The following is a 14,716-nucleotide window of genomic DNA, read 5'->3' on the forward strand; positions in this document are numbered from 1 at the left end:
AGTGTCTTGCTGGCTCTTCAAATTATTCATGCAGACAATTCCATGCTGTGCTTAGGAGCAGGGGGTAGGTGGAAAGAGCATATATCCTCTTTGTGCATTAGTTATTATCTCTCCACTGCCTCTACTGTTAACTTTTTCAACTACCATTAAATACAATACATCTCTTTACTATATTTGATTATGAAGGAAGATGTGTCCTCCTATATTATCCATAGCTTGTCAAAAAGAAGAAACATAAAGAGCTTCAGTTGTGTTGAAAAACTCCTAGTATTTAAATATCAAATAGGCATTTTCTAAATAATAACATAATAATTTTTAATCCTTTAATAAATATGCCTTGATAGATAGGCATCACCAGTGACCACCTATGTGATATGAGGATTCTAAAAAAGCTCTGAATCATCCATGATCATTCCCCTTTGCTCCAAATGATGTCTAATACTTCAGAGCTAGAAGTTCATTCCTTAAGGGTCTCCAGTTCCAGTAACATGGCATCCTGAGTAATGCAGAAACCCTAATATAGAAAAGCTGCATTAAACATAACAAGTGATAACAATAGATGAGTTCACACACAGAAAAAAATCTCCAGATGACAGAAACAAAAAAGAAAGGAAAGCCAGAGTGATAAGTGTGTGACTTAACTCTGCATCAATTTTGGGGCAATGTTATTGAATCTTGAAACAGCAAGTGACTTGCACTTTAATATCTACTCAGGGAAAGAAGTTGAAGCCTTGAACCTAAGGGAGTTGGAAGTCAAATATTGCATAGTAATAAAACTCTCCAAGGGCTGAATTCTCAGGCCTGTAACTTGCATAGGACAGAAATCCAAATTTATATTTGAGAAGTTTACATAGCTGAGAAATTAACATAAATATTTATTGGTACTGAGCCTGTGATATTTTTGTGGGTCTGGTGCAAACAAACAAACCAACAAAATGCTCTGGGTCACATGGGATTTCCACAGAGAAAAAAAGCCATGTGAAGATAATTTCATAAAATAAAAAATTATAAAACTGAAGCAAATGATCCACCATGAACAAAAGTCAACAAACATATAGCATCCCCAAAAGTCTGAAATAACAGGGGTGTCTGGCTGGCTCAGTCAGAGGAGCATGTGACTCTTGATCTTAGGGTTGTGAGTTTGAGCCCCATGTTGGGTATAGAGATTACTTAAATAAAGTTTAAAAAACTTTTAAAAATCTGAAATAACAGAAAGGACTGTTTGAATACAATTGTCTAAAATAATTAAATACACATGTCAAAATGATGAAAAGAGTCATTGGAACCATAAAGAACAAAAGCCAATGAAAATAGAATAGTAGATTTGGAAAAGAACTAAATAGAACTTGTAAAATTAAAAATATAATCGTTGGAATTAGAAGCTCAATAGATAAGTTAAACAGATCAGATAAAGATAAACAAAGAATTCTATGAGTTAGAAATAGGTCTGATAGTTATCCAGAATGAGTAAGGAGACAAAGACTTGCAAAATGAAAGTAACAAATATGGAGAGTAGCATAAGAAGATTTAACATACGTCTAATGGGAATTCTACAAAGAAAGAAGGGGAAAAAATTGTGAAAAGATAATAGCCAAAAATTTTTATGATTGATGAGTGACATGGATCTTTTAAGAAATACAAATCCCCTGCAAGATAAATAAAAAGAAACCTACATCCAGCTACATCATAGTAAAATGGCAAAATGCCTAACAAAGAGGAAAACTATAAAGTAGTAATCACAGAAGAATTCATTCCTTTAGCTGTGATTTTCTCTTTACTAAAAAAATGAATTCTAAATACACTCTAATGAAGGAAAGTAGCTACTATGGCCAGATGAGAAGGGCTTTGGGATGAAAAAAATCAAAACTTAAAAAACATATAGGAACAGGAAAAAACCTCTCATTTCTCAGGTCCAATATTCTTGTGCCTTTAGGAACTGAAATACAGCAGAAGTTTGGATATTTGATTACATTAGAATGAATCATTCTAATATAATTCAAATACTTCTAAAGATTATGCTCTGACCACATAAATTCAATATACTCTCAGGCTCAAATGTATCATATACAGAATAAGGCAGGGAAGGCAGGAAATTAACAACCTGTCATTTTTGTTCACTGCTACTAAGTGGATTATCAAGCAGTGAACCAAAGGCATAAATATTTGATTGGTAATTATCCCCATTAATTCCTCCAACCTGAGGAGAAACCTCTGCCTTCAGAATATTTTCCATGAAGGGCTATTGCACTTTCCAAGAAAGGAGATTTTAGTCTGTTTCCTGGAGGGGTCTGATAAGAAGCCAATGTCTCCCTCAGGGTCTGAATGAAAGCATAATGTGCTGTTATCTTTTGGCAGAGGATCCGGAGCTCTAAAAGATAAAAAATGCTTGGGAGTTGGTCTCAGAAGAGAAAATTAACCCCAGACTTTGGATGACTATCTCAAATGATAAGTGGACTAAGTCCCCCAGAGAGATTTAAGGTTTCTCAACTTTCTCACCTGAATAGGTTTCACTCACTAGTGTTTTCCATTAAAGTTCACATACAATAACAGAAAGAGACTTCATCTTTTTTGTTCCAATAATTCTTTTGACCTTTCCAGTTTAGACATCCATTCCCAGGGAAACTGACATCATCAGGAACTGCTTCTTTGAAATCTTAAGTCCAAACATTCCTGTTCTTCCAGATCCCTTGTTCAGGCTAATCCTTTCATATTGCTCCTGTACCTCATTAGGATCCGAGTACCTTGACCTCTCTATTAACCCTCTTCTCTTTCATTTAGACTTCAACCAATTTTGACATTAACCACTCTCTTTTAAATATTCTCAACCCAAGGATCCTACTTAGGAAAGAGAATTCAATGAGATATTGTGGGTAAAGCGCCGGCTGAGAGAAGGGCTCAACAAAGGGTAGCTAACACCATTACCATCGCCACCACCAACATACATTCTTATTCTTTTGTCACTGTATCATACCAGACTCCACGGCACACAATCTGGGGCTGCTAAACATTATTGGGAAAAATCACTAAAGTGTTCAGACAGATGGCAGTAAATTCATGCTTCCAGACTTAACTGACAAATAATTCTGTTTCTCTAATGAGTTTTCTGAATTTTGAGACTACTATAAACATTCTCTAGTCTCCTCCAATCTCCTTCCCCCCACTTCTTCCCATTGTTCTCATTCTCTCATTACACAGAAAAACAAAAAAGAAACTATCAGAAAGAACTTCTCCAACCTAGCCACCCAAAACTGCAAACCTTTCTGCATTTGCACCTATCCTCCCCTGCCTTCCTCCTCTGACAATGAAGCACAGTCTGGCTTATTGCTAAAGGCCAATGACTCCATATTCTCTCCCACTCTCTGTCATGCTCGCCCACGTAACTTCAACCTTTCTCCATTGGCTCCTTCTCATTATTATTTAAAACATATCCCACCTTCAAAAATTCCTTTTTATTCCAGCTACCTCCTTATCTCTCTCCTTTTCTTCCCACCCAAACTTTTAAAAAAGGTTGTCTGCTTTTGCTGCCTCTATTTATTTACTTCCTATTTATCCAGTGTCATTGTGATCTGGTTTCCATTTGTACACTCCACTGAAACTGTTACCTGCTGTATCAACAACTCCTATAAACTCTACTCAGTTCTCATTTCATTTAACAGCTCAAATCACTTTTGGTACACTGATTACTTCCTCCATCTGAAACACTCCATCTTTAGGGAGGCCCCTTTCCTAGAACTCCTCCTATTTCTCTGACAGCTTCTCATGACCATTCTTTGTGGTCTCTCTCCTCTTTCTCTACACATCCCTAAATATGGTACCCGAGAGGCTGGTCAAGGACCCTACTCTTTTCATACTGTTAACCTAATTACACAACAGCCATTAGACTGAGGTGGCTCTAATGTCCTTGCCCAAATTCTGTGTAAATGCCTCAAGGTTATGAAATCTAAACGCTAAGGACAACCAATCATAAACAGCCAACTGGGCTTTAAGGTATAGCCAATCAAATAGTTTCCTTTCTTTGTCTCCACACCTTCTCTACATAAATCTTTCCCTTGGCTCCTCTCTGGGCTCCAAACTTCTGCTTTTACTCTGCCCAATTTTGATAGATTTTTGCTCAATCTTAAAATTCTTAAAACTCTTAAAATTCTTAAACTCTTAAAATTCTTAATATGCCTGTTATCTGTTAGTAAGTCTCTGTCTCATTCCCTTCAGTCCTACCTATATGCTAATCAATATTTCAGTTTAGATCATCCCCTTGATCCATACATCAAAGTACTTTTCCATCCCTTAGGCATTCTGTCTCCAAATCTGTTTCTGTTGTGTTCTCTATCTCAGTGAAGGAGTTTACTATCCATCTTCCCAAACCACAAATCTGAAATCATCCTGTCTCTTCCCATTGTTTCACTCTTCATATTCAGTCAGCTACCAAGTCCAGGCCATTTTACTTGCTGCAGTAGCTTTCAAATCATTCCACTGACATCATTATGTCACAACTTCTTAAGAGTTCCTCCAGTTTCCAGTGGTGTCTATTTTAATCCATTCTCCACATAAAGCCAGAATGATTCTTGGAAAATGTAAGTTATATCACACCACTCCTATGCTTAAAATGTTTCAGAGTTTTTGTTGCTTTTAGGATTAATGCTCTAAAAACTCCCTAGCATTTTTCTAGGTTTCAATCCTGCACTCCCCTCTTGCAAGCAATCTGCAGCCATTCTGAACTTCCTTGAATTCCTAGAGTGCATGCTTGTGGCCTCTAAGCTGTTGCTGTACCTTGTCCTCCTTTTCCTAACCAACTCTGCCCTCAACTCCCTTAAACCTCAACTTTATCACTTCTAGGAAACTACCTGACACCCCTACAGTTTGAAATTCTCTTTAGGTGTTCCCAAGGCATCCTGTACTTATCCAGTAATTAAGAGTATTGTCTTGTAATTGCTTGTTCCCTAGACTAAAGCTCAGGTAGATTGTAAAACCCTAGAGGGCAGAAATCACGTGCTCTTCCCATTTCAAGGGCCTAAAAGGAGCGTCTGACACACAAAATAGCAGTTCAATTAATATTTGTTGAATAACAATTCACCTTTTTGGAATGAGAGCGGCCAGAAAAATACCCGAAAGAGGGGACTTAAAGGAGACAGAGTAAAAAAATCTATAATTAACAAGTGAGATGGATACAGAGTACCTAGGTTTTTCCACACACTCGGCGTGGGGGACTAGGCCCACCGCCTTGGCGGAGAGCACCGCGACTACGGGCTCCCGAGGACAGCCACAGGGACCGCGCAACCCCAGGCGAGGAAGGACAATAGCCTGGAATTCGGCTTCGTGTTTCCGGTGGGGCAGGCTCGCGCTCGGCCGGTGAGGCCCGGGGGTGGGGGCTCCGAGCCCGGCCCACGGCGAGAAAGGCGCGGCCCGCTGGGCTCCCGCTGCCGCCACCACCGCCGCCACCTCCTCCGACGCCGTCGCTCCGCCCCGCCCCGGAAGTGACTTGAGGCCCGTCCGGAACCTGCGGGCCCGGCTGCTGCAGCGTCACCAGCCGAGCCGGTGCGGGGCGGGCAGAGCGGCCGCTGCCGCCGCCAACGAACTGGGATCGCGCGGGGACCAGCAGCGCGCCGGCCAGCGCAGGGGGCCCAGCGGTCGGGCCGAGGGCTACGGGCTGCCGACCGCCGTGGGGCGACGACGACGCGGAGGAGGCGGAGCCCGGAGAGGGGTGGGGGCCGGGGAGGGTTAGGGTGGGAGGGGGTGGGGGGGGTGTCCCTAGGCTCATGGAGCCGGCCGAGCGGGCGGGCGGCGGGGATCCCCCGGAGCCCGGCGGGCGTCCCGGCCCGGACTCGCGGGGCTTCGTCCCGCAGAAGGAGATCGTCTACAACAAGCTGCTGCCCTATGCCGAGCGGCTGGACGCCGAGTCCGACTTGCAGCTGGCCCAGATCAAAAGCAACCTGGGCCGGGCCGTGCAGCTCCAAGAGCTGTGGCCCGGGGGCCTCTTCTGGACCAGGAAACTCTCCACGTAAGTGTGTTCGGGTCTGCAGGGTGGGTGCGTGGGCAAAGGGGGGCAAAGGCTCAGTGGGAAAGCGTCCGGGGCAAGGGCAGCGGCGGCTCTTTGTCCACACGGGACCGCTGGACACAGCTCTGCCCCGACTCGACCCTCCGGTGGTCTCCGAGCAGTAGTCGGAGAATCGCTACAGGAAGCCTGGGAAGCACTCAAGTCCGCTCCCTGCCACTTTACTGCGGGACCTCCTCTGTCCTCACCAGCCTTGTAGGTCCTCCCTAGCTGCTTCTCCCCAAGGGTTTAGGTTGTTGTCTTGCGACCTACGGCATCTTGGGGAGCCGGAGGGCACCAGGCCCTCAGGGAGAGATGAAGGGTCCCTCAAGGGTCCTGAACCTTTGCCCATGGGGGATGTGGGAGGAGAGGATTCGTCTATGGGGGAGTAACTCGACTTTTCCTGGTGCTTCCTCCGGTTCTTCCTCTACGGTCTCCGCCTCTTTATAGCCCTCAATTCAGGTCTCGTAACTTTCTGAATGGGAAGGAGGCCGTAGGGAACTTGTAGGTTCTGCTTTTTTGGGCCTGCTCAGTCTTTGTGAGTTTGATTGAATAGATTGGTTCAAAATCAGCTCTTAGCGCTTTCTTGAGCTGTATACTAGACAGTTAATGTTGAGAGTGTTGAGTCTTAGAACATCGGGAAACTGTATGTTTCTCCAGTTGTGACATTTCCTTTGGAAATGTGCGACCCTAAGGAAAATAGAAGAGAGCTGTCAGATTGTCCAGGGCGTTATTAGTACAGGGCTTGCGTTAATTTTTGAGTCGCTCAGATGAATATAGATGACCTAAAAATCAGTTTCAGGAGTTATGTTATTGTTCGATTACGGTTTCTTTTTTTTTTTTTTTTTTTTTTTTTTTTTGCACAAACTCTCCTTAAGCTATAGTGCCACTGAAATTGGGGGGGGGGGGCAGCAAGTAAAAATACGGTCTGGGGGGGAAAGGTTAGGCACTTTATTTGCTAGATGGGTATCCTCGTTGTGAGAGAAGAATTTTTTAAGAAAGTTGTGCTGTATCTTCTTTGGTTAACTGTACACAAAATCTGGTAACATTGTATGTTCATGAATGTGGGTATGGATGGATAAACACACAAGACATAAGTCACTTATCCACTGTTTACCCAAATCTGCTGAGTGAACTGGGTGATGACTCAGGGTTTTGTAATGCAATAGTCTTGTCTACATTTCCTCACAGGATGATGCTTATCTGCCAATTATTAGGGAGCCTCTGACAAATTTCTCATCTCCACTTGGTGCAGTGGTGGTGGGAATAATTACCTTTTTAATTAAAAAGCAAAACTTAAACACTTAATTTTCCCTTTTCAAAGAGTGACCATAAAATGTCAAGGTTAACAGCTCTCCTCTTGAAGAGTGTAAAGAAGTTTGTGTATTTAGGATTCTTAGGAGACTCTGGGAAAAAAGAAATGCAACAGGGAAAAGAACCACTTTTAGTCAAAACAGCAATGTTCTATGTTTTATAACTGATTGAAATCAAATGATTTTTCATGTGAGCTTCTATGTGTTTGTCTTACTCAGGCACAGTAAAACTACTTTGTCAGTTCCAGTAATTCCCCATTTTAATCACTCTTATTAGATTTGCCAGAGAATAACCATTTTGGGGGACACAGCTTCTTTTAGATGCACAATATATACCAATGTGTGAATGCTTACCTGGTTTGGATTTCTGAATCTAGAATCTTCACAGGCATAGTTAAGCATTGTTTTCTGACATACTTATTACTCAGCTTGGCAAATTAGCACCTAGAGTTTGATTATTTTTGGCTTATTATGTGTAAGTAGCTTTTATCTGGAAATGGCTAAAAATACAGTGGAGACAGTCCTTGCTGTTGAGGGCAAGATTGCAGTTGAGAAAGCTTACTAGCCTGTGAAACTCAAACCATTTATGTCGAAGTAACTAGCAAGAAATGCTGTCAGGATTTTATTTTGGAACAAACTGATTCTAAGGATTGCAGTATGAGACATTCTGAACTTGGTGGGACATGTTGTGATCTTGGGTGTATTTTTTTTCTCCTAAGTCATGTTAAGGTGACCTGTTTATAGTTGCACTTGTTGTTTTTTAATAAGCCTTGTGTTGCACAAGTTTACATCTAAATGATGCCAAAACATGTGATGATAGCTGGCAATTACCTGAGCAGTGATCATATTTAGTACTTTGCAGAAGAATGGAAAGTAGTAATGAAAACAAAATCTAACTTCTACCAGCAGTAGCTCTGTGACGGTGGGAAAGTGACTTTAATTCATGTATATTATTAGTATTCTTGTGAAAAATGAAGGGGTTGGACTAAATAATTCCTGGGAGACAGCCCTGGTGTGGTATTTTATGATTTTATTTTTTATCCTGTAGAGCCTCAAATAAGCCAATGTGTATCTTTCTGCAAGGACTGTTTGAGCAGCTTGTAAAGCACTGGGAATAGTTGCATAGATCAAGCACATTCCTAAAGAAGACCAGAGTGTAAATGCTGTTCAGAGGCACTGGGACTGGATCCCGGACCAGAAGTATACACCCCTAATCAGGGCATCACAGGTCTGTGTGGGATAGAGTTCTGGTTTGGGGATATTCAGGCTCCCTTTTTTTTTTTTTTTTACTTTTTACCTCACCTTAGTACTTATTGTCATTCTGTTTCCATCCATTTCAAGACTTGTGGGTCTATGTAGTATCTCTGTGAGAAAGGTTATTTCTGTGTATTTTAAAAATTGGCCTGTGATAAAATACAAGCTCTCTTGCATGAACAAGTTAAAGTATTAGAACTGCCTGTTAAAGAGACATTGTGTGACATAATATCACAGGGACAGTTTTTAAGAAGCAAGGAAACAAATTGGAGAAGAGAGGCTCAAACCTAATAATGGTCACAGAAAAGACTGCTCCTGGACACTAAGTGAAAGGTATTGGTGGATAACTGGTATGGCCCATGATGGAGTTGAATAAAGGTAATCTTGAAACTTGCTTTTTTTCTCCCTTTGTCCTTTGGACCTTTCACGTGAGGCGGTGGAGGTCTAGTTTGAAGATGTCAGTTTCTCTTTACCTGGCCTTTCCGTGAACATTATCATCTTGGTCTTTCTTAACCTCTCTGAAGCTTTAGAGTCCTCTTGGAAAGTGTGATAGACTCTTAGTGGTTTTTCAAACTTAAAACTTAGCCATGGACTGTTGTATAAAAGCAAAATCAGAAGCACAATATTGGGGTCTTTGGGAAGAATGCAGTTGCAACAATTTTTTTTTTCGTTTTAACACTTCACTGACCATAGAAGCCCCTGAAGCCTGCTCAGGGATCCAAAAATCACTGAGTTAGTGCTAAAGGGCCTTTCTAGCTCTGTGTTCCTTTAAGTTGGTCTAGAGGAAGGAAAACAAGTGAATGGGCTACTATTTCCTATAAGTTTACCTGTAATTACATTATGGATGTAATTCTTTAGTGTTTCCTTTTTTCAATCAGAATTTTGATTCTCGTGAAGGATGTGGGCTTACTGTATTATGAAGGACATTTAAATGTTTTTACCGAGATGTTTTATTTTTAATTTTTTTTTAATGATTATTTATTATTGAGAGAGACAGAGCATGAGCAGGGGATGGGCAGAGAGAGGAGGAGACACAGAATCCAAAGTAGGCTCCAGGCTCTGAGCTGTCAGCACAGAGCCCGACGTGGGGCTCGAATTCACGAACCCTGAGATCATGACCTGAGCCAAAGTCAGATGCTTAACCAACTGAGCCACCCAGGCGCCCCCCCCCCCCCCCCGCCCACATTTAAATGTGTTTTTTTGTTGTTAGAGTGAAATGTTAACTTCTGTGCTGTTTTATTATTATGATATGACCATTATATTGAGAAATCATTTCATTTGCTAATTAAACTGTAACTTCCTTGTTTAATTATGTAGGCTTCTAAAATAGGAATTGGATTATCCCAGTTGAAACCACATAATGTATTTAATTAGATTATATAACCACCGGAAACCTAAGTTTAGTCAAGATAAGAATTATCAAATACACTGAACTCCTTTTATGGAAAGTAATAATCTGACCACAAGAGCACCCAAATTTGTATCATCTCTTTGTTAAGGGAGAAAGTGGAAAATGCTAACTGCTGAATCTCAGTTATCTATTAACACAATGAACTTATTTAGGGTATCTAATGTTTGCGTGTTGAAATTGTGAAGTACACAATAAATAGAAGTGCCTGTTTTTAATAAAAAATCTTAAAGTCTTGACACATTACCACATTCATCAGTGAAAACCAGTTGGGAAAGTAGTAGAGAAGGTTTGCCATTGTTACTATGGTGTGACAACACTCCGAACAAGAACCAAAGTTTCTTTGTAAAGTTGATTTAAAAGTTGATTTTCCATAGAAAGACAAAGTAAATGAATTAAATGATTTTGGGAATATGAATTTTTCTGACAAAGTTATGTAACAGTGCAATAAACTATCCTTCTTTTTTTTTTTAATGAACAAACTATTTTTTAGAGCAGTTTTAGGTTCAAAGCAAAATTGAGCACAAAGTTCATATATATATGAAGCCCTTCCCATTTTTCAAATACCTCTTTAGTTTCTTTCTTTCTTTCTTTCTTTCTTTCTTTCTTTCTTTCTTTCTTTCTTTCTTTCTTTCTTTCGGCTCCATGCCCAATGCTGGGCTTGAACTCATGACCCTGAGATTAAGAGGCACATCCTCTACTGACTGAGCCAATCAGGTGCCCCTCAAGGACCTCTCTTACTCATTCTTTTAAAACACTTCATCAGTTTTTTCTCCTCTAGTTAACAGGATGTTATTGCCAGAATCTCATTTGTCAATATATGTGATTTGAATAGTTCTCTAACCCATCTTCCAATTATCAACTCATGGCCAATCATGTTCCTTCCATACCCACCCACCCCCATTATTTTTGAACATATTACTTCATTCATAGGTGCTTCCAGGATGTATCTCTAAGGGAAAAGGGGTTAAACCAAAAAAGTCAATACTGATGCCATTATCTAAGCTAAAAACATGAATGATGATCCATTATCACTTTGGTCAACCTCATGAAGTTCTACTTTGCAAAATTTGTGATTTTACTTGTGAGTTTCCATTTGGATTGTTTTGTCTAAGGCTTATTGCAAATAGACCCCATGGACAGAAATTTAAAATACAGCTTATTAATGAACATTTGTGTGTTATGACATCTTAACTTCGAAGGCATAGAATCAACCCTGGAGCAACAAGGACTCCCTTGAATTATCTCCCTTTTAAAAACAAAGACACTGAGGTTCTTATTAGCTAATACATAGTTTGATGTAAAGTAGTAGAAGCAGGAATCTTTGAACAAGTTATTTTCTGAGTGCTCTTTGTGGGCCAGGCACTGTTTTTGGCACTTGGGATATGTTAGTGAGTGAAAGATTTCTGCCCTCTTGGGAAGTTCCAGTGTGCTCTTTTTCTTAGCACACCTTTTTGTTCATTAAGGACAGCCTAGGCAAGGTGTAGCTCCGTCAACAAATTTGGGGGAAGAAAATATGAATTCTAAGTGCATTACTTAAAAAAAAATCTTATGTTTTAATGCCCTAAATGGAGGCACTGAGGAGCACAGTTAGAAAAAAAAAAAAAAAATCTAGTAAAACAGAACCATTCATTGTTCTTCAGAAATCTGAATGTATCATTTAAAAATAATTTTCCCAGGGCCCCCTTGGTGGCTCAATCGGTTGAGCAGCTGACTTTGGCTCAGGTCGTGAACTCAGGTTTAGGGAGTTCCAGCCCCACATCAGGCTCCTCAGAGCCTGGAGCCTGCTTCGAATTCTTTGTCTCTCTCTCCCTCTCCCTCTGCCCCTCCCCTGCTCATACTCTCTCTGTCTCTGTCTCTCTCTCAAAAATAAATGAAGATTAAAAAAAATTTTTTTAAACAATGTTCCTAAGTCGTCTCGCTGCAGTGTTATAAAATTGTCTTAGAAAGACATGTTCTTAAGTGAAATGGAGGCGACTTGTTTGTTTTTAAGGGGTGCTTATTTATTTAGTGGTAAATAAGGGCACAACCTCCAAACCAGTTTTCTCATTGTGGAACCTGGGAGTTAATTTTTCTGTTAAATGAGGCTCATTTGTAGTGAATCTTCCTCTCACTGCACATCTTTTTTGTACAAAATCCAAATCTGTGTTTCTCTCTAACCTTTGTAGAAAATTAGATCAAAATCTCATACAGTATGAATGGCAAGCTGAGAACATGGTAATAAAAGCAACAGCAAGCAAACAACAACAACAAAACCTTTATATTCATTGACACAGCCAGTGGAATGTTAAAAGCACATACTATAAATATTCATTCCCATTTGGAATCTTGAGGTTGGCTACTTCCATATTCGGCCTACACTCAGCATTTCTTCCCTTTTAGCACACTCCCTCTTGATCCCTTGTTCATGCTTTTGTAGTCTGTGTGCATATTTTCCCTCTACTGTGAGCTTTCTGGAGGTCAATGTCCTCCATGCTTAACACCTTTCCTCCACTCCCAGCATTTAGTACTGCAGTGTATACATTCATAGGTACTCAATAATATTATAATTTACTTTTTTATTCTTTGTAAACTAAAGCATTATGAAATTCTAAGAAACTTTTACAGTCAAATGGAGAAAACAAACCTGGGATGAGGTCTATTTTAATACTCTATTCAAAAGAAAGTAGTATATATTTAATAAAAGAAGTGGAGGAAAGGAGCATTTTGGTTAAATAAAAGAATGGTGTGTTTCATAATCCAAAGTGGGGGTCAGGGAGAATAGGTTTCATCGGTGAGTTTGAGACTTTCATTTAAAAATAAATCTAGGGGCGCCTGGGTGGCTCAGTCAGTTGAGTGTCCAACTTCGGGTCAGGTCATGATCTAATGGTTTGTGGGTTTGAGCCCCATGTTAGGCTCTGCACTGACAGCTCAGAGCCTGGAGCCTGCTCTGGATTCTGTGTCTCCCTCTCTTTTTCCGTCCCATCCTCTGCTTGTGCATACTCTCTCTTTGTCTCAAAAGTAAACATTAGGAAAAATAAAAATAAATCTATAATAATTTTTATGCCTGAATATTTAGTATTAAGGGGCACCTGGCTGGCTCAGCCAGTAGAGCATGAGACTCTTGAGCTTGGGATTGTGAGTTTGAACCCTGTGTTGGGTGTGGAGATTACTTAAAAAAATAAAATATTGGGGTACCTGGGTGGCTCAGTTGGTTAAGCACCCAATTTCAGCTCAGGTCATGTTCTCATGGTTCGCAGGTTTGAGCCCCACCTCAGGCTCTCTGCTGTCAGCACAGAGCCAGCTTTGGATCCTCTGTCTCCCCTCTCTCTCTGCCCCTCTCCGCTCATGCACCCATGCATGCATTTTCTCAAAAATTACATTAAAAAATAAAATCTTAGAAAATATATTTAGTATAAAATAATTTAGGGTACAGTAATACAGTTTTTTGATAGGTGAACCATACAGTTTTGGGTAATGGTAATCACCTTTTAGGCTGGTTTGACTTTTTTTCAGAATACATAGACCCTAACTGGGTACCTGGGTGGCTCAGTTGGTTAAGTTTCCAACTCTTGGTTTTAGCTGAGGTCATGATCTCACAGTTTGTGAAATTGAGTCTCATGTCAGACTTTGCACTGACAGTGTGGAGCCTGCCTGGGATTCATTCTCTCTCTCTCTCTCTCTCTCTCTCTCCCTCTCCCTCCCTCCCCCTCTCTCCCCCTGTCCCTCTGTCCCTCCTCTGCTCATGCTCGCCCTCTCTCTCTCTTTCAAAATAAATAAATACACATTTAAAAAAATATATAGAACCTAAACTTTAGAGTTTAAAAATATAGTGAAGGGGCCCCTGGCTGGCTCAGTTGGAAGGGCATGCTACTCCTGATCTCAGGGTTGTAAGTTCAAGCCCTACATTAGGGGTAGAGATTACTAAAAAATAAATAAATAAAAACTTAAAAAAAAATTGAAATATACTAAAGGCCTTTTCCCTTACCAAGAAAAAACTAACACCATTGCAGCTATGAAATGGGTTTGAGAATAGTATTGTAGTTCAAATAAGGCAGAAATTACTTAAGAATTATTAAAAAATGGTTTAGGGGCACCTGGGTGGCTCAGTCGGTTACGTGTCCGACTTTGGCTCAGGTCATGATCTCACAGTCCGTGAGTTTGAGCCCCATGTTGGGCTCTGTGCTGACAGCTCAGAGCCTGGAGCCTGCTTTGAATTCTGTGTCTCCCTGTCTCTCTGCCCCTCCTCCACTCATGTGCACGCACGTGCCCTCTCTCTCTCTCTCTCTCTCTCTCTCAAAAAAAAAAAAAACATTAAAATTTATTAAAAAGTGGTTTATAATCTCCTAATGGTAGACACTCTAAATGGAATGTTTACTAAAACATTTTGGGGCTTTTCAGCATAGATATTTCATCTTGTTTTCTGACAAATTTCTTTAAAAAAAAATTTTTTTTTAATTTTTTTTTTTAACATTTATTTATTTTTGAGACAGAGAGAGATAGAGCATGAATGGGGGAGGGTCAGAGAGAGAGGGAGACACAGAATCTGAAACAGGCTCCAGGCTCTGAGCTGTCAGCACAGAGCCCGACGCGGGGCTCGAACCGACGAACTACGAGATCATGAGCTGAGCTGAAGTCAGATGCTTAGCCAACTGAGCCACCCAGACGCCCCTAAAAAAATTTTTTTTAATGTTTATTGATTTCTGAGAGGGAGACAGAGCACGAACATGGTAT

At 40.6% G+C, this 14,716-nt stretch overlaps 2 protein-coding genes across 5 annotated transcripts in view; one reads left to right on the top strand and one right to left on the bottom strand.

The window, feature by feature from the left end:
- Positions 1–5,351, bottom strand: part of ACYP2 (acylphosphatase 2) — a 278,925-nt gene extending 273,574 nt beyond the window's left edge. For both annotated transcript variants that reach the window (XM_078444475.2, XM_078444474.2), the window contains exon 1: positions 5,174–5,351. The gene's annotated coding sequence lies outside the window, so the exon portion shown is untranslated. The remainder of the gene's footprint in view (positions 1–5,173) is intronic.
- A 385-nt stretch (positions 5,352–5,736) lies between these two features.
- Positions 5,737–14,716, top strand: part of PSME4 (proteasome activator subunit 4) — a 98,944-nt gene continuing 89,964 nt past the window's right edge. For 2 of the 3 annotated variants that reach the window (XM_060606033.3, XM_060606042.3), the window contains exon 1: positions 5,737–5,995. In XM_060606033.3, the coding sequence (XP_060462016.2) occupies positions 5,754–5,995 (242 nt within the window). In that variant the 5' untranslated portion in view covers positions 5,737–5,753. Of the gene's footprint in view, positions 5,996–8,389; positions 8,570–14,716 lie in introns of those variants that run through there. The other variant, XM_078444473.2, reaches the window with a different exon arrangement.

This window comes from Panthera onca, chromosome A3 (assembly GCF_046562875.1).
Source record: "Panthera onca isolate mPanOnc1 chromosome A3, mPanOnc1 haplotype 2, whole genome shotgun sequence".
Taxonomy (NCBI): Eukaryota; Metazoa; Chordata; class Mammalia; order Carnivora; family Felidae; genus Panthera; species Panthera onca.